The 20,704-nt window shown below is 39.3% G+C and overlaps 1 protein-coding gene across 1 annotated transcript; it reads left to right on the plus strand.

The window, feature by feature from the left end:
• The first annotated feature begins 2,166 nt into the window (after positions 1 to 2,166).
• Positions 2,167 to 19,464, plus strand: GOLGA5 (golgin A5). The gene is made up of 13 exons (XM_036384520.2): positions 2,167 to 2,263; positions 2,831 to 3,446; positions 5,734 to 5,958; positions 7,024 to 7,243; positions 7,781 to 7,904; positions 8,718 to 8,921; positions 10,050 to 10,220; positions 10,761 to 10,889; positions 12,759 to 12,857; positions 14,487 to 14,712; positions 15,870 to 15,975; positions 16,709 to 16,772; positions 18,085 to 19,464. Exons 2-13 carry the CDS (start codon positions 2,882 to 2,884, stop codon positions 18,163 to 18,165), a joined length of 2,214 nt encoding a protein of 737 aa, XP_036240413.1. The 5' UTR covers positions 2,167 to 2,263; positions 2,831 to 2,881; the 3' UTR covers positions 18,166 to 19,464.
• Positions 19,465 to 20,704: the final 1,240 nt, after the last annotated feature.

Raw genomic sequence — 20,704 nt, forward strand, 5'->3', positions numbered from 1 at the left:
TTACACACCACATGTGAGACACTAAATAGTGGGGGTAATGTAGTGGAGTTACTACATTTTTTCAGAGCATTCAGAGGGAATATCTGTTTCCCAGGTTACATATAAAGTATGATTTATTGTACATAATGATTCTATAACTGAAGAACTCAATATAAAATACATACAGGACTTAAAGGATTTATTTTCTCCCACTCTTAGCCAATCCCTTTATCAATACAGGATCTCTGTTTTAAAGGTTTTGTATGAACAGGGAAAGAGAGTTGCCATGGAATTTACTGTGAGGTAAATAATTATGTCCTCTGCAAGGACTGGAAATTCCCAGGCTGTGGGCAGTTCAGATGTGATCCTAGGACTCTGCCTATGCAATCCTGAATAAAAGGCACTTCTGTCCAACCATTTACTTATCTGAACTAGTTTACATCTGTGAGATGATTCAGTCAAACAAGGACCATGCAATGGCTCTAGAGTGGAATGGGACATGTTAAAATGTGAATTGAATTCCTCTTGCTGGTTAAGCATCTCTGCTGTGGGTATATTTCCTGAACTTGTTTTCAGACTCTAATGCAGAGAAGTGCTTGCTAGATGCAGTGGTGCAACAGGATATTTTCTGGATTGAAACACGCTTGTTTCTACCCCCTTTGTAAAAGACAGAGGTAATCTAGGGCGTTGGCTTTGGCCCTTCATATTCTGAACATTTTTCATGTCACTTTGGTGTGTAATGATCAAATATTTCAAACATTCACAATCATACCTAAATTTTCCATTGAAGGGATTTGTAACGTGCTTTGAAGGCTGAACAAGTGGAGTAAAGGCAAGTGTAAACTGGTAATTAATAAAGTCTCTTAAAAATCTCTGCTTTTCTTAGTGCCTGTGGAGGTGATACATTCACATTAATTAAAATTATGTTTATGTGCAGCTGATGCACACGATTTAAAAGTTGAAGGTTGTGAATTCATTTGGTTTATTACTATTATTTCCAATGTGTTGCTTAATCTGCAATGAGGCAGGATGGATTTTCTATTAACTCATGCCAATACTAGTGCCATGAGTATGTTTTGAATAAGCAGCAGGGCTCATGCTTGGGCTTAAGTCCTAAGGATGCCCAATGATAATTGATAATTCATATCTATAGACAAACGTTTTGAAGCCTTTGACTTACAGAGGAACTCTTCATAATCTTTCCAAACATTGTATGTTCCCCATTGGAAGAGGATTACCATGATAAGATATAAGGAAATTTCTGTAAACCAGATAACAACATTCAGATAACTTGATAACAGCCTAGCAGTGAATTTAACCAGAGAATACTTGTAAGATGTGATCTGACAAGATAAACTAGAGCTCTGGGGAAACATGGATGGAAGTCACCAGCCATACATTCAGCATTATAGTCAGGAGGACAACAGATCCTCTGTAGAGGAGGGTCTGAAGTGGCAGGAGGTGTAAGTGTTGTCTTCGTTCACATTCTTGCTGATAGTTCAGGCATGAGTAGAAACTCTCTGAGAAGCAAATGTGGTGGTTAGTTGTGATATGTTGGTGTAGAAGGTTGAGGAAAAAATAAAGGGGGAAGAGAGGATGAACAACAAAACCTTAGGTAGTGCTTTAAGTACATCGTAAGTGTACTTTATGTACACTTTAACAACTATCCTTACTAAGAATAAGCATTTAAGGAAGAGAGATAATAGCCATAAATCTTGAAATGGCTCAAGTACTGCAGGTCTCAGACACTGAGTCACAGATGACTGGGAAGGATGCTACAGTCAGAAGTACACAGCACTTGGGAATGTGGTTTGACTGGTGGGTTTGGCAGTGCTGGGCCAACAGCCGGGCTCGCTGATCTCTGAGCTCTTTTCTAACATAGATAATTCTGTGATCCTGCGGCAGTGGCAGTCCTGCCGAGTCTCCCCTCAAAGGTTACTGAAAGCACCGCCAGGGGGCTCGCGCGGCCAGCGCCGCTCCCGCCCGCCGGGGGCGGGGCCCGAGCGCGCCGGGGGCGGGGCCCGAGTGCGCCGGGGGCGGGGCCCGAGCGCGCCGGGGGCGGGGCCTGAGTGCGCCGGGGGCGGGGCCCGAACGCGCCGGGGGCGGGGCCTGAGTGCGCCGGGGGCCAGGCGGCTCCGCTGCGCCTGCGCGCGGTGCACCCGGAAAGGCGGCCACGTCTGCCGGAAGCGCTGGGGTTGAGGCGCCCGGCCCGGCCGTGGCCCCGCGCTGACCGCCGGCCCCTCACGGCTCCCCCCGGGCCGGGGCTCCCCCGCGCTTGCAGGAGGTGAGGCCGGGCCGTGCTGAGGCCCCCGCCGCTCCTGAGTGGGGCCGGGCCTGGGGAGGGCAGGCGGTGCTGGGAGTGGGGGCAGCGGCCGCTCTGAACGTCCCTTCCCGGAGCTGGGGGAGAGGCGCCCGCCCCCGCTGTGGTGTCGCAGGCCCATGTTGCAGGCGAAGGCACCTGTCCGCCGTGTTGGTGTCACGGGAAAGCAGCAGGCTGCAGAGTTTGTGGGGGAGGAGATCCTGGCCTGAGCCAGTTTGGGAATTTGCAGGCCAAACGTCTAAGGCATAGTTGTTTTCTCTTTGTGATACTCTGTAGCAGCTGAAGATGCTAGAAACTGATGCTGTGGTCTGCTTTTAATAACCTTGATTTAAAGACCTAGATTTTGTCTGTTTTCCTCAGCAACTGGTTTGGTTTATTTCCTTTAGTTAGCAGAACAGCAAAATACCAAATAAGCAGAAGAAAAGTATTATAATAACTACAGCACTAATACCTTAACACACCAGTTGTTTAGATAAACAGTACATCTTGCCTCAGTAGCAATCTGATTTGTAATCCTTCTGTCTTTCGCAGTATATGGTCCTGAAATTTTAATTGTACAGAGCTCATCGACAGACACTCATCATGTCTTGGCTTGCTGATCTCGCTGGAAAGGCAGAGGATCTACTCAACAGAGTTGATCAAGGAGCTGCATCAGCTCTGAGCAAAAAAGACACCTCGAGCAGTGCAGTTTATGATAAGAAGAACTTGGACTCTGCCAATGACTATTCTGAGGTGCACCAGCATACTGGAGAACTGAAATACCAGACCTCATCCAAAGCAGCCTACATCTCTTCAGCAGCTGAAAATATTAAACACCAAAAGGCCACAATCCTGGCAGGAACAGCAAATATTAAAACAGCATGTAGGACATCCTCAGAGGCAGCTTCTCCAGTAGAAAATGCTTCCACACCCAGAGCTGCCTCACATTTTGTGAGAAGAAAAAAGTCAGAACCTGATGACGAGTTGCTATTTGATTTTCTCAATAGTTCAGAGAAAGAACCTAATGGAAGGATAGACTCTAAAAAGGAGAAGAGCAAGGCACCTGTTCTTCAGAATCACTCTCGGACTTCAAGCATTAGTTCTGTGTCTACCAGTACACAGAGTGCAAAAACTACTGAAGATAATTCCATCAGGAGCCAAGGCAATGGTAGTTAAATAGTATTGAACCTAGAGATATTTAAAACCCAAGTATGTCTGGGGTAAGGCTAGGTAACACATGAAGCTTCATGTCACTTCATGAAACATTTAATGGTGGTTATATGTCAAATGGGTGAGGTACAGCAGGGCCTTTCAGGTTTTTTCATCATTGGGGCAATACCAGATACTGTGCTAGTTTGACAGATGATATAATGAAAACCTAAATCCTTTGTGCTCTGGACCTGCCTTGTTGCTGCTGCTGCTCAGCCTGGCCCCTCTGAGCTGTGCTCTAGCCTTGCCCCAGCCCCACATGTCCCCATGTAGAAGCACAAGTTCTGCTGCTTTTGTTTGGTCTCTCTTTTGTTTTGTAGCTGTTGTTGCCACGTGGGAAGGAGGACTCAGAGCAGTGCCTGGGGTGGGGTGAGGTGTTCCTGTTCCACTACGCAGGAGGGGTGAGCTGGCAAACATGCTTGTCCTGCAGGAAGCTGGATGCAGGCAGGCTGGTGTAGAGCCACAGGCATGAAAAAGCCAGGGAGATAAAGTCTCTGGCTTTGCCAGCAGTAGTTCATGACTGCAGTCTAAATCCAGAGGCCTGAATGAGCCTCAGGCCAGGCAATCAAAAGCTGGGGCTGGGCTCAGGTCAACCACACAAAGGACAATGTGGTTGGGAAGTGTCAAGAACTTCTGTTCTCTACCAGACTGTCCAGTCTGTACTCCTTCCTTGTTGCTGTGCTACTTTGCTGTTACTTATTTTAGAAAATTGAAGCAAGTGGTTCTGTTATCAATAATGTAGTTAGAATACTTTATTATTTGTTTAGTACTTTGAGCATGTGAAGTGTTGTAAATGCCAGTTTTTTACTTACTTCATTAAGTATGCTGAAAAGCTTTAGACATAAAAAGGGATAATTCCCAACCATGTGAATATTTTTCTGAGTCCATGACTTTTCAGTAAGGTTTACTACTAAAAATAAATAATACAGGTATGTTAGACCTGACTCTGCGGCCTTGCTGGTTGGTGCTTAAGAAACATCTGTTTTGTTCAGTATGGCTTGTTGAACTTTCTTCTGAGGATTTTTGAGCAGAGTTTGCATTGTGGAGCTGCTAAATAAGGAAGAATGCATTTACAATACAGGATTTGAACATACTGTTTTCCAAAGTTCATTGTACAAATATATCTGTGTCATTTAAATATTCAGCACAGAATCTGTGGAAGTAGCTTATGATGTATTAACTATAGACAAAACCAATTAACATTATACTTTTGATATTGCCATGGTTATAATCCAGTCTATGCTATAAATGGCTCATTTTCTCGTTTCATTAGATTAATTAATCTGTTGAATTTTCCAGACAAAGAAATGAGCCTAAATTATTTCATAAGTTGGAAACTGTAAGTAAATCAAAGGAAAGATAATGACATTTCTTAGGATCACTTTAATTGGAAAAAGGCTTGAGAAAACGTGGTAGAAATCTTGTGTCACTGCTGCTACTTGTGGGTGTGGTGTTGCTCAGCATTAACAGTGTGCCCCTGTTCCCTGGGCTTGGGGTGTTAGGGGCTGTTGCAGTGGTAAGAAGAGTGAAGCTGCTTAGTTAATGATCACAAGGGGAAGTAAATATTCAGCAGTAACATTTTGGATTGCCTGTTTGTTTGTTCATTGCTTGCTATGTAATTTTTATCTTGACATTGCTGCAAAGCTTCCAACTATCTGCATGCTGGAATCAAGACTCCTACAGTGGATTTGTAGCTTTCACAGCATTAATCCAAGATACGTGTTGTGCATGATGGGAGTAGACTGTTGGTTCCTCCTTCCCTCCAGGGGACTTGTTCAGAATACCTCTAGGAGTTTCTTTATTGTTCTTTTTTAAAACAAACTTGGCATTGGCAAAATCTGAATGAAAACCAGAGTTTGTACTAAAAGTTCCTGCAGTTAGTTGCCATGTATATTTAGTGTTTTCTGTTACTCTTCAGCTTCTGAGGACTACTCTGAGCAGCAAAGTCATAAATCGAGTGTTAATGTTTTGAAATCCTAAAGGTGCCATTTATGTAATAAGAAATTTTATAACTTCTATTATGTTTTGTCTAGCAGTATTAACAAAAACATTGCATGATGCATGTAAATAGTCCTGTTTTGTGCAACCCCTTTTGAGAAGTAGCTCTATATTCATTCCAGTATGAACTATTTTGATTTATTATTCTTGTTGTTCCTTAACTATTGATGCAGAACATGGAACTACTGTTTATAGAAAGGTAGTTGACAAACACAGGCATTTGTTCTAAGTTGCATCTCTCTGTACAGAAACTCCAGACAGTTCAGACTCTGGCCTGGGAGCCCAAGGGAATGATGGCCTGAAGGATTCATCACCAAGTACAGTCACCAGCCCCAGCCTTTCAGGCAATGATGATTCCAAATCCCATGAGCTGTCCAACCTTCGCCTGGAGAACCAGCTGCTGCGAAATGAAGTTCAATCTTTAAATCAAGAAGTGGCTTCATTAATACAGAGGTCCAAAGAAACACAAGAAGGTGCTTCAGCTATAACATTAGCAATGTGCTAGTGAACTAGGAAACAATGCTTTATGTATTTATGATAAAAACTCTCCAGGTACCTTTGCATGTATGACTTCCCATGTAATGAGACGGGAGAAATTAAAAGGCTTGTTCAACTACAAAGATACAACAAACGTTGATTAAAATGATGTGTTCAAGTTAGTTACAAAGCTTACATCTTAATAAAACACTGGCAGGCAATACCATGTTCAAAATACTTTTCCTGCATTTTAATGGCTTTTGCAAAATACTTATTTTTAAATGACCAAATTCCTTTGAATACTTCAAACTGACTACTTTCGGGCTGTAGTAGACTATATTCTCTGATGCCTAGAAACTGACAGTAAAAATATAAAATTAATATTTTTAATATGACATCACTTGCTTCTTCAAAGTTAAGTGAAATGAAAATATAAAAAATATGAGTACAAATTAAATGATAAAACAGAGAGCAAACTCCTGCTGTTAGGCATAAAATTGAGGTACCACATTTTTTTCACAGTAATTGCATAAGCCAGATAATTTTTATATCCAGTTTAAGTGTAATGCGTGATGTTAGTTTAAGTGTAATGTGTGATGTTATGTTTAAGTTTTTATATCCAGTTGAAGTTTAATGTGTGATGTTAGATTAAAAACAGAAGCTTCTAAGTATTCAGGCATTATTCACAAGTAGTATATTTTTCTGTTGTTTTTTATGTGACAGTAAACTCAAACTGGAATTAAACTAGATGCTTTATACAAACATTTCTCTTGGCACAGGGATGTTTAACCGTAGGCCATTGCTGGGGATGGATCAGGTGAAATCTGCATGACTCAGAAGAAAATGTCTATTTTGAGATCACCTCCAAAATTTTCTGGGTTGTGTTTTCACAGCAAATCTGGCATTTGTTACTTCCCAGTAGCTTATAGATTTTCAGTTTCACTTCAACTTGGTCGTATTTAATTTTTTTCTTTAAGAAATGAGGTAGTTGCATCCTGACTGCTTACAAGACCTTGTAATATCTACTTTTGTAAACTTCAAAGAAACTTCTTATTTTGTAGAATTGAACAAATCCCGGGAGAAGGTGGAGAAGTGGAATGTTGACCATTCCAAGAGTGACAGGATGGTTAGAGACCTTCGGGCTCGAGTGGATGATCTGACAGAAGCTGTTGGTGCCAAAGATTCCCAGCTGGCTGTGCTGAAAGTACGGTTGCAAGAAGCTGATCAGCTCCTAAGTGCTCGGACAGAAGCTTTAGAAGCACTGCAGAGTGAAAAATCACGGTACTTCTTCATTTCGTGCTTTGGAATTCTGCAAATAGTAATAAGTTTGAAAAAAATCAGGTAGATAATTCACTGTCTTCAAGAATAAAAAATAATAAACTAATGAGGAAAGATTTGAAATCCAAGGATTAAAGTTTGCACTGAAACTGCTCTATCATAGCTGGCAGTGGAAACAGGACCAATGAGTATTAAATAGGGCATCCGTTGGCATCTGATTATTGGAATCCCTTTTGTGTATAGTATTTGTGTTAGAGGCATGAAGCTGAAGATCCCAAGAATTTTTTTTTTCTTGAAAAATAGACTTGCTTATCCACAAATACACGTACTTATCTCACTGCTGGGATATGGATACTCCAGAATATAGGCCAGGGAGGAGAAGTGTGAGTCACTAACTGCAGGCCTCACACCTGTAGTCTATATGCAGTAATCTACTGGGCAAATTTTCAAAGCTGGTCTGGAAGCTAGGAGGTTATAGCTCTACACAAAAAATCACAATAGCTTGCTTCTTTTCCAATAAATTGTGTGTCTCTATTTCAGGATAATACAAGACCACAGTGAAGGAAGCAGTTTACAAAATCAAGCCCTTCAGACTCTTCAGGAGAGGCTGCGTGATGCAGACTCTGCACTCAAGCGAGAGCAAGAAAGTTACAAACAAATGCAGGTTAGACATGAAGAGTCAGGAAGACTTTAAGACTCTGATTTTGAGATCAGATCCATGAGGTTCCATGTGCTCTCTCCTCCCTTTGACTTCAGTTCCTGTTCAGGGTACTAATTGCTTGGAAGGGTGTGCTGCTGTCTGCTGCACCTAATACCCTTGAGTTGCTAATTTATTTCTTATATGTTATTTTGAAAGCTTCATGAGTAAAAGTTGTTGAGGATTAATGTTGACAATTTTTACTGGGTTTTTTTAATGCTAACTTTAATGTTAATACATGCTTGAAAAGTAAATTTGTAATCCATTTAGTTTTCCATGGTGTGTTGTTTTACACAATTTTACTGTGAGATCTTAAGATGAAGGACTTCTGTGGGAAAGATGCAAGTACATTATCAATAATGTTTTCTATACTTAATTTGGCCTTTGCTACATATAATAGCATACTGAAAATCTTTGAGAGTGTCTGTTTTGGCTTTTTTTTTTACAGTACTTCAAAATATGTCATTCTAAAATTGATAATATTTTTTGAGGGGCAAGCTTGCTTTTTGTTTGCTAAATAAATTTGAATAATAGGAAGATTTTTATTCCCTCGCTATTTTGTGGTGAGGAAAAGAAAAGTATATTCTTATTTGGATTATTTACCACTTGGTTAAGCAAGCAGAGTTTCTTCCCACGTAGCAGTAATGAGTCTTTAGGTCAGAGGTGATGGATAGGAGGTGGTGTGCTCTGTGTAATTGCTTTTAAACTTTCTTTTTTCCTTCCTAGGTTGAAGTTGAGGCTGTGTTTAAACACAAACTATTGTTTCTTTCTTACTCATAGAATGAGTTTGCGGCTCGTCTAAGTAAAGTGGAAGCAGAACGTCAGAACCTGGCAGAAGGGATAACTGCAGCTGAGAGAAAGTATTTAGATGAGAAGAGGCGAGCTGATGAGCTTCAGCAGCAGGTCAAAGTAACTAAAAGCCACCTAGAATCTGCAAAACAGGAGCTGACAGACTATAAACAGAAAGCCACTCGCATTCTCCAAGTAAGCACTGTTGTGAAGAAATACAGTGTGGTTTGTGTGCTTTAACTGCTTTAAGGTGTTATGCTTCAAATAATCTAACCTGTGGTCTGTTTTCTCATGTGACCTGTAATCTGTTCTGGGGCATATCTATAATGATACATATATAGAACAGCTACCAGTCTGCCTTTTGTAAACTTAAGTTTATAGATGAGGTTATGGAATTGAAATGGTAGTTCAGGTCCTGAACCTGAAAAAAAATCTAAGGGAACCGTTGTGCTTATTGTGCATCATCTGTCAGTGTGTTCCACATCCAAGAGTCCAGATAGATGAAACTGCAGTAGATGAAACCTACAATTTGTTCCATATATCCAGTATTTTTGATTCAAGAATATTGCTCTGTTCTGCCTGGGGCTGAAGCATAGCATAGAATGGATACTTAACATGTAACCAGAGAATATTTTTCCATGTCCTGAAAGGTTGCTTGTGATTATTGTGATATGAACAGTGGCAAAATCGGGTATTTTGTGCCAAGTTCTGTACTATGTAAATTGTCAAAGATACCATGTCCAGATGTGGTTGGTTTGAGTCTTGTTTATAAATGTTAGCAAGATGTTGAAGATAGAGATCTCTTCTTAGAATAGTTAAATTTAGTCAAATGTTCAAGGGCAGGTTTTAAATCATCTTGGTAAATATGAAAAGCCTAAAATCACAAGTCAATGTCAATGTAACACTAGGCTGACTCTGGATAAAATCATTTATCCTCTTTCCTTGAAGGGTGACTGCTGTATCTGGTTCTTGATTTTGTTGGCAGGAGAAAAAGAGGGTCAGTTTTGTCTATAGTGTTTGTTGGTGTGCATCTTGTCTATTTCAGTACCAAGAGGGCCAAAATTGTTATCCATGACAAGTTTAACATTCCAGGCACTTGTAAAGAAAAATACTGCACTCTTCCACAGATAACACAGACTTTCAGTTAAATTAGTCTTATGGCATGCAGAAAATCAGAAAAATTATCAATATGGAAGCATTTTCATTTTCAAATGTGTAGGGTCATCACTGGATAAAAGAACAGATGAACCAGTCATTATAGTATATTGTAGTTGAGCACTTGTTCAATACTGCTATAAATAATGTATTGACTTATTTTTTCAGTCTAAAGAAAAGTTGATAAACAGCTTAAAAGAAGGCTCTGGTATTGAAGGCCTGGATAGCAATACAGCAAGCACGGTGGAGCTGGAGGAACTGAGACATGAGCGAGACACTCAGAGAGAAGAAATACAAAAACTGATGGGGCAAATACAACAAATGAGAGCAGAGCTGCAGGTAGCTGTGTCTATGTACACCTGTATTTGCAGTTAGCTACAACAAAGGACTGTTCTCTTGTGTACTGTGGGTCTGTTGTTTCTAGTATTTATTACCTTACTTCTCTCTTCCCTGTGTTCCTTTTGAGGGAAGCATTTCTTTCCTAACAGTCATAGTGATTTCTCTAGCCACCACCTATATTCTTTTCTGTAAGAGCTACTGATCCTTGAAGCACTCTAATCCAAGTCATCCATGCCCATCTGCTCGCATAATGGGCTCAACACAGCAGCTGCATGCAAGCCCATTTTACACAGTTTTAGCCTGTGGACAGCAGAAAGGAAGAAGCAGAGGCTTTTCATGTTCAAAAAATGTATTTATTTTATTATTGTGTTACTAAAAATATTGTGTATAAAATCACCAAATGTAATTTATCCAATACACCCACACCTTCCTTTTCCTTTGAAGAAATATTGTATATACTCCTTTTTTTGCTGTTACCTATGACAGATTTGCAGTAACACCTGAATGTTAGTGAAATGGTTATATTTTTGTTCATTTCAGGATATGGAGACACAGCAGGTAAGTGAAGCTGAGTCAGTAAGAGAGCAGCTTCAAGACCTACAAGAGCAAATATCAGCACAAAAAATGGCCAAGCAGGAGGCAGAAGCTGAACTAGAACGGCAGAAACAGGTAAGGAATTCTTGAAAGCCAGATCTCTTTTTAGGCCCTGTGTGGTGTCATCAGAAAAGCATTTGGCTTAAGAAGAGACTATTTGGATACTTGGGCAGTGTTTGATTAATTTTTTGTCTAGTGCTCCACTAGGTCAAGGAAAGTGCAGCCAAGATTAAGCAATGGTCAGGGCCTTCTGGATACTGCTGATGAGCAGAGATCCTGGTGGATAAACAGGACCCTAAGGGAGGGCACAGAATTGAATTTTATTCAACAGGGAAACAATCAAACAACAGGGATATAGTAACAAGTGTAACATTTTTTATATTAAAAAACCCTAATACTGGAAGTGGCTATTGTGAATCTTCCTGTGCTCAATCCATAAATTGTAGCTTGCAAAACAATGTCATTGTAGTACCAATTTTAGCAGTAATTTTTGTTACTCAGTTCTGGATCTAATTGTCATTACTTCTAAACTGCTGTAGTGGACAACTTGCTGATAAAATTATGTTAATTAATTCTTTCAGATTTCGTCATCTTTTTGAGCAAATTCTGCCTTGATTTAAACAGTTTTGTGCTATAAAGAGAGGGGGTGAAAAAAGGAAACTTGTATTTCATGTGAACAAACTTAATATGCAGTAGGAATTGGACAAATCCTTTGCATGTTAAAAATTTTCCTTGTAAGAAAAAGCTCATGTAAAGATAATTGATAATGAAGAAAGCACGAGTCCTCTGTATCTGCTAGGAACAATTTATCTTACAGGATTATCTATCCTTTCAGAAGTTACATTTTAATGGGATACTCGCAGCTTGAACTAATTAAAAGGCAGAAGTCGAGGTCTGCTCTTGATGGGTAGCTGATGTTTTTTATGTCAAAGCAGATGGTAGATTGTATTTTGTTACTCCTGCCCTTCTGAGGAATATGCTTTAAGGCAATAGAAATAGAAAGAGTGAGGTGAATTTAAAAAAACATCAGTTGTTGCAGAAACTGATGCTTTCAGTTGATGACACCCATTTACATGTGCTTTTAACATAATTGCTTGTGTTGATACTTAATAAAATTATGGTCAGTTCTGTCTGGGAGTTGCTTTAACTATTGCCATAAGGTTTCTGAAACCAAAGATGGAAAATAGGTAGAGGTGTTATTTCTTTGTGCATCTGATGGTTCAAAGGGAGAACAGGATTATCTGTTTTCTGTAGTAACTGATGGCTGAAGTCAGAGTAATTTGAAGATTGTCTTATTTTAAAAGATAAGCTTGACAGATCTGTAAGTGGGAGCTAAAATAGCCACCAAATCATGGGAGTAACAAAACAGTTATATTTACTCTTCAGTAATTTTTTTTTTCTAATATTCCTTCTCCTTTCATATCTGCTATGTTAATTTGTCCTAAACTTTAGAGGAAGATGTACGTCATACAGAATTATAGATAGCTATACAAAGGGTTTTCAAACATATTTAAAGAATAGTATTTTGAATTAATGAGTTTATTTTAGGAATACAGATACCCTCTGAGTATTTTGTAATTGTTACATTATTGACATAGTTTTAAGGTAGCACTGCAACAAATGGTGAAAGTGTAAGGGAGATAAAATTTTGGTCCCAATGAAATTGTGTAAGTCCCAGTAAATGAGTCTGGATTGATATTTATATTAGGGCAGTCTCCACAAAAGAATTTAATTAGCTTTGTAGGTTGTGTCTTGATACTCAGCTCTCTATCCCCATGCCCCCTGTCCATGACAGACATGTAATTAAAATAATATTTCAGTTTGTATTTGATTACAGCATATTGCTTTCTTGTGTTCTGTTGTGAAACTCTAGATCTAGAGTTTGTCTCTCAAAATACATATATGTATAAAATGTTTTCTGTGGGATTGTGATAAATTTTATAGGAACTTCGTTATACTGAAGAAGAACTGTATCGGACAAAGAATACTTTGCAAAGCAGAATAAAAGACAGAGAGGAAGAAATTCAGAAGCTCAGAAATCAGGTTTGTATAGAAAACAATTTTATACCCCTCAGTTATGAAAACAATGTTAGGAACTACTTATTTGACTACACTGTCCTGAAAAATCCTGTTAGCATTCTACAAGTGAGGTACAGTGTACTTGTTTTCAATAAAGAGTAGAGTTTTGAGAGTAGGGAATACAAGAAGGGAACCATGTAAATAGCCTATTTTATAGTTGTATGTGCTTTTATATAAAGCAGGGGGAAAAAATCAACCACTGTCCCAACTAGACCTGGTGGGGGATGTTGGATCAATGTTCTTCTCTTTGCAGACTAAAAACACTCATTGGAGTTTGATTAGGTCATTATGAACTCTGCCAAGATCCTTGTAACTGTTCAAAGAACCTTGGTTACGTCCTGCAGACTCTGATCCATGTGGCCCACTCACTGTTCTGTCTTGGCCAGTGGCAGTGGGGGCCACCGTGTGAGCCTGGCCACTTCCTGCACTCCTGTGTACCTGCTCGACATCAGCACTTGAATTAGGGTTGTTAGTGTGTAAGTCTTTACTAAGTTCTGCTGTGTTGATGGACCTGTTTCCCTTGTATCAGTCTAATTCCTTTTGGAACCTCCACATACTTGTGAGCCCCCATAGTCTCCTTGGGCAGCCTGAAGGCACAGGCCTCATTCTGTTACCTTAGCATACTGAAAGCAGGCTGTTCATGGGGAAATTGGCAGTCTGGAGTCAGATGTGGTCAGCTGAGCAGTTACAATGTCAGCATTTGGAAATGGTTGTGATGTGATAGTGGTTGTGACAGACTTCTTGGGCATGTTGGCAGATTAATCTTCTGGTGGTGCTGAACTTCAGGACTACCTGCACCTGCCTCTGCCTGGTTGCAGGCACCTAGTTTGTATTTTGGGTATCTGTAATTCCTAATGATTCTGTTTCTTCATTAATGAAGCTACATCTGTGTGGAATATGATGCCACAAGGTGGCTGAGGTCTAGGACTGGAGTGAATAGATGAGCTATTGCACATATGGCAGATGTGGTGATTCCCATTTGCTTGAAATATTTTCTGCAAATTGAATGACAACATCCATGTCAAACACATGAACCATTTGCTGGCCTTGCAGTTTCTGTTTGCTAGTACAGTCATGTTTTCTGCCTTGGTGCTCCTCAGTTCTTCTGCAACATATCCTGCATTCTCACCATTTCATTCATGTTTTCCTGTAAATGACATCAGGTCTCCCTATTTGTACTGAGTTTTTCCTTCCTTGTGTGAAAACATTTTTACATACTCACTAAGTTGAAAGTATGGTAGGCAGGCTGGATTAGCTTGCTATTGATTGCTGTTTAAACCTGTCTCTGAGGCATAGCATCGATGTTGTGATCAAATTTAGGCTCATACAGAAACTTTCATATGATTATAGGTGGAAAACAGAAAGATACATTTTCACAAAGAGTTTCTTGTGTAATGTAAACAGTTAACAACTGTTGAAATTAGGTTTCCTCTTTATTGCACTCATCAGTGATAGTTTTAATGGCATTATCCTGCAAAAATTCTGCTGTGGAGTAACTTGGTTCTTGAAAGCTTAGGTTGTTATAGAGCTTTGTAATAATGTCACTTGGTCAGAGTTTGAATTGAGAATGATTTTTTTTCTTTGCTTTTTTAGCTGACGAACAAGACTCTAAGCAGTAGTAGTCAGACAGAATTGGAAAATCGGCTTCACCAGCTGACAGAAACACTAATTCAGAAGCAAACCATGTTAGAGAGCCTGAGCACAGAGAAAAATTCCCTTGTGTATCAACTGGAACGGCTCGAGCAGCAGCTGAAGGCTGTCCAAGGCACAAGTGCCAATGGACCTTCCATTAACATGGCAGGCATTGATGGTGCTGAAGGTAAACAAGAAAATTTTAAAACACTTTAAACTCTCTCTCTTCTGCAGTCCAGGCTATTTTGTCTCCTAATGCCTTTCCCTGAAAGTCTGAGTTTGTAAGGAAGAATAAGTGCTGAAACTAGGCCACTTATTCTAGAGACCTTCTCTGCAGCAGCCAGTATCAAAGTTAAACAGAAGCTCCTTTTTGTGAGCAAATGACTTCAGTAAATTTAACAAAGCAAATTTAGTCTTTAATTCTCAGTACTATGGCACTGTGAGAATAATTCTGTCACAGGTGCAATTAAACTTGTATTTTGAGTTTAAACTGAATATTAGAAACAGGATTTAAGTGTTTACTTGCAAAAAGGATTTGGGAAGAGAGTAAGAATGGAATATTTCCTTTTGAGAATTGATCTGGTTGAAATTAATTTCTTCCTTCCTTGCTCTCTGTTTTTCTTGAAAAGCAGCTTAAAATATGTTGGTTCTGATGAGGTTGGTTTGTCAGTCCTGTATTTCTGGAACAAACCCAGCAGTTGATCCAATGTGTTGAGATGTTACTTTTCAGAGTCAAAATTTGTCATTTTGTATGTATGTTAAGTAACTTTAAAAGCAAGGGACAGTCACCAAGAGGTGTGAAATAACAGTCCAGACTTTTTCTCTGCTTATCAAAGCTGGAGTTGTTTGTAAGTAACTTCAGAAAGCTGAAGTTTAGTTACACAAAAGTAACATTATCAATTTTTAAATGAAATTGATACATAGTAAAAATGTAAATAAAGTTAAAAATTGTTGAATGTACAAGTTAGTGTCAGAAATGCTAATCAAAGTTTTACAGTATGAGAGCAAAAAAATTTGAGAAACTGTGCCAGTATCAAGCCCATCATTTATCATTTATACACCTAATAATAGTTATTAAGTGTATAAATAATATATATATATGTATATAATAATAGTGACATGATGGAATTGAATATCAAGATATCCATTTAGTAAACTAATAAATTTTAAAAATATATTAGGCTGAAGAAAAGTTTGATTTGATTGTAAGTTTATCAAGAATCGACAGCACTACAAACATATCGATGAGTGTATATTATTTACAAATATATTTGTTACATACTATCAGCTTGTTGTATTTGACAACAGCGTGTGTAATTGCTTGCCCTTGTTCCCATGGGGCAGGGGCTCGCCTGCGCAGTGTCCCTGTCCTGTTCGGCGACGCGGACACCGGCGTGGCAGGAATGTACGGCAGGGTCCGCAAGGCTGCCAGCACCATCGACCAGTTCAGGTGAGGCTGTCCCCAGGGAACTCACCTGTAACCACTGCCAGCCTTTTGCAGTGTTCAAGTGACACACTTTGGTGGGTATTGTTCCCTTTTATGAAGGGAAAAGGTTAAAACAGTACAGCTAAAGTATGGTATAAAATACTAAGTATTGACCCACTTCACTTGTGCTTTCCTGTGACATTAATATTCTTAAGCTTTTGCAAATTATTGTCAATTATTTAAACAAAGCTCTTACAGATTTTGGTGCAAGAGGTTCCCTGAGTTATGAAAAAATATCTAATCAAATTCATTACATCCATCTTCTGCGCTTTTTACTTTAAGAGGTTTTGACTGTGTCTGTGATAAAAACTAAGAATGTATTAGTGGGGGAGAATCATCTGTACTCTTTCAGTCCTGATGAAGACAAGATTCTGCCTTCTAAGCCAATGCAGCAGATTACCTTGGAAGATAATCTGTTTGAGAAATTAGTAAATGAAAACCATTCTGGATCCAGCAATAAATTTGCTTTGATCCCTTTCTGAGGAGTTAGGTGATTGACAGTTCACAGCAAAGGTCTGCTACAAAACTTGAAACAAATACCAACAGAAAACAAAATTTAGTAGCACTTCTTAGTCCTTTGAAAGCAAGATACCTTGATAGAAAGTCCTTTGTGCTTCCATGACTTTCATTGTGACAGGATTTCATTTATTTCTCAGTGTTAAATTGTGTGTTCTGTTTTCTCTTGCTCCCTGTGTAGCATTCGGCTGGGAATCTTTCTGAGGCGATACCCCATAGCAAGAGTCTTTGTCATCATTTACATGGTGAGTCAGCTCTCTTCAGTGCAAGATTTCTAGAGCCAGTTTACATGCCAGTGTGTCTTAAATGGAAAGGCTGATGCTCAAAAGGCTATAATTAACAACTTGGTGTGGGTTTTTGGAAAGTGGACCAAATAATGCTTTTACAACAGCATTTTGGAGTCGTGTTGCTTGGCAGTTTTCAGTTTTTTCCACAAATTCTCAGTATATCAGTCTTAAAGACACTTATGTAACTACCATTTAAAGGCCTGTGAAAGTAGATTCTAGTAGTAAAATATGGAATAATAGTGACCAGTTGCCAAGGTTAACCTGCCACACCTGCATGCACTGCATTTAGGAAAATGACATTTTTTAGAGGTTTTTTAATATTTGACTCCTCACTTTGGTGTTTTTTCAGTGGCTAATGGTCACTCTTCTTTAGTAGCTGCAAAAGTAGCAAGACAAGTTGTTCTTGGTAGACTTCAACAAACAGTAGAAAATTGCTCACCCACATCGGGCAAAACTGTCAGGCTGGCAGTTGCTAGAAGTGAAATGCCCCCCTCATCCACTGGAGGGCAGGTGCCTGTCAGCTGCAGGGACCTGTGGACAGGCAGGCTTTGTAAAAACACTGCAGACTTCTGCTGCCTAAGCTGCAGTGTGAAGGGAAACTTGATGGTGGCAGTACAGGAGCTGGGCAGTCAGTGGCAGTTACTCCTTTTCAGCTCAAACCTTAACTTCTATAACTTGAATTTTTAAAAATATTTTTAAAATAAATGTGGTTAGGTATTCCTTTTTGCACTCCAGGCAGTTTGTATTCTAATTGGATAATTTCAGCCAAATTTGAATGAGAATTAACATTCCTACAGAGTTCATAAAAATGCCTCAAATCAGTGCCTGCATTAAAGAGAAGGCAATCAGAGCTTGGCTGGCTTACAGTCAGGTGTCAGCCAGTTGGCACAGGAGTAGTGGCTTACCAGTCCCTCAAGGCACATTACAGTGTGCTGACTGGGGACTGGGTGTCACAGGGAACAGCTGAAGTCACTGTGCCAGGAAGGAAAAGAGAAACCACACAACACAAATCTGTAGGAAAACAGGCTGTTTTATTTTTGCTGCTTGTGTGAAGTCTTCGTTTTCTGTAAATAGGTTCTTCAGAATCTGATTTAGTATTTCAATGTTCAAATGACAATTATTTTTTAGAAGTGTCTGATTAATAGAAAAAATATTTTAATCAAAATATTTCTACAAAACAAGTTCTATCAGTAAATATGAGAGCTCTCCTATTTACTGCTGCTGTGGATGGTGATTGTCAATGCTAAATTTGTTTCTTTTCTTTTCCTAGGCCTTGCTTCACCTCTGGGTTATGATTGTTCTCCTTACCTACACCCCAGAAATGCATCATGACAGTCCCAGTGGCAGGTAGACTGAGACAGGACCACATGCTCTGCTAATGTGGGGTGGACTGGCAATGCCTTGGAATTATCAGTCCTGAAACATCAGCAAAATTTCCTCATGGTGTTTTGGAAGGATGAAAACCATCATGCCTGATTTATCACTACCTTTCAAATACATGTGTAATACTATGTAGCTTTTTCAATTTACCTAAAAGAGCATCACTTCCCTGGAGAAATGAAGCTGCTAAGCTAAGCTCTGATTAGCCTTTACATTTGATGTAGACCCTCTGATGGTTAGAGTGAAAGATAAGGCCTCTTCTGCAGAGAAATGCAAGGAATCCTGAAATTGCAGATATATCTGGTACAAATTGTTTTAGGTCATACTGGATGTAGGCTATAGTCAGGTAATAAACTGTATTTAGCATTTTAAATAAACTTCTTTCTGGTTTCTTTCAGTCTGCTTTTGCACTTCTGTTTTTAACTTTGTACATAATAGGCTTTTCCTTAACATTAACTGGAAAAAGGAAAATGGATTGGTGCAATATATTTTTGTAAATAAGTTTAAGAATAAAATATTATGCATTATTCTTAGCTTTGTACTTCTAGTGCAATCTAGTATCTTTCCTACCAACTGAGTAGTGGGGCTGCCTATTTAAAGGCTGGTATTTTAGCTTTATTAGAGAAAGAGACATGGTTTTTGAGAAGGAAGGTTTAAACTGTTGAGAAGTGATGGTGTTTCTTTTTGCACTTGAAATTTGTATATTTTAACTGCATTTTCTTATACCTCTCTCATTAGTACATGTCTTAATCAAATCTTATTGAAACATTTATTTTCTAAAGCTTTGGGTACTTAATTAAAGTATTTCTATATGAAATATATCAAAACATTAAAATTTTCTCATGTCTAAACACTCGCCAAATATACTAGTAAACAAACCTCATCAAATATTTATAGTAAAACCCAAAATACCAAACCTTCTGTAGAAGTTCTGTTGTCAGATTGTGGCATTCTGTAATCATGGATTCTCAATCGACAATCACACAAGGTCACTTTCTTTCCTTGAGGAATTTCTTGGTTTTTTGTGTGGTGCTCACAGCTGGGTAATGAAAAATGACCGCAAGCAATTTGTCACTCTTGCTCTTAAGGATGTGGCTTAGTTTTTAATGTGGCTTGAACACGGCCTTGGGTCCTGTGCATGAGGTGTCACACTGGCTCCTATGGAAATGTTACAGTGGACAAACAACTGTATTGCTGCTCTGATTCAATCTTGCAGAGAAAACTGAAATGTTTGGATAAACTGAATAATAAAAGACAGCATTTATTCTAAGTTGTGTCTGCCCTCTTCTGCATTTGTTGCACTTCGCATAATTCTGTTGCCTGTTTTCAGTTCTGGTACTAAAGCCACTTTTGAACCCCAGGGAGAGCTGGTTGGTATGGAAGGAGACCAAGTAAAGAACTTTTGCACACTCATTTTCTACACACATCCAGCTTTTTCATTTAAACACTTCTAAAACACTGAATCTTTGAATATTTCAGTATATTGTGATATTTGGGGGGGAACATTATTAGTGGTATAAATGCCTTAGAGCTTTATATCTATTCTTACTTCCTTTTCTCTTGGTTTCCCTTTGTGTGTGTGTTTGTGTGTTTGGTTGGTTTCTTTGTGGGGTTTTCTCAGTTTGGCTTTTGGGTTTTTTGGTTGGTGGTTGTTGGCTTTTAGGGTGGTTTTTTTTTGTTTGTTCGTTTTTGTTTTGCGGGGTTTTTTTTGTTTTTTGTGGGTTTTGTTGGGTTTTTTTGTTTGTTTTGTTTTTGTTGTTGTTGTTTTGGGTTTTTTTTTGCTTAGGCAACTTCAGAATGCAGAGACTCTTTTGGTGAAACTTAGTGAAGCTGTTACAAAACCCTTCATCATAGATTAATATTCTTTTCTTCAATATTCCAGACTTTATGGTAGAAGTTTCACAGGGGTAAGCACTAGAAGGTTTCTGCTAACTTTTGCCTATTGAACTGAGCTCTTGTACTCCAGTATCTGTTTAGGCTTCTGTGGTGTTGGCCCTGTGATGAGGCTGACGATAAAGTCTTTGACACGAGGCACTTGAATAGCATCAGCCCTGTGTTGTGGGCCGTGCTAAACAGTTTCAGGGCTAGATAAAATAGAACTACCCCACAAAGCTTTTGTTCAAACACTGGAATTTCTGCCCCACAGTTCATTGCCTGCACAGATGCGGTGCAAGAACATGCCAGAGCACGTGTTGGAATCTCTCAGAAGATAAATGTCACATTTTGAGTTGAAAGCTAAGATGTACTTCCTGCTCCAGTCAGTGGTGTTGGTCCCTAATGTCACCTGTGGAGATTTGTGAAGTGAGCCACAGCTACAAGTCAAAGGTGCCACCAGGTCTCCATTCTGACAAGCAGCCCCTCATGGTGGTGCCTTTCTCCTGCGAGGCTGCCTCGCTGAAAAAATGGCTTTGCAGTGAGCAAGCCTCTGGTAGCCTCTCTTCTAAGAGGTGGGGAGATATTCCAATTGCCAAGTCTCTTCTTGAGGGACTCTCAAACTGCTGGGCAGTTCA

The sequence above is a fragment of the Molothrus ater genome, chromosome 6 (assembly GCF_012460135.2).
Source record: "Molothrus ater isolate BHLD 08-10-18 breed brown headed cowbird chromosome 6, BPBGC_Mater_1.1, whole genome shotgun sequence".
NCBI classification, from domain to species: domain Eukaryota; kingdom Metazoa; phylum Chordata; class Aves; order Passeriformes; family Icteridae; genus Molothrus; species Molothrus ater.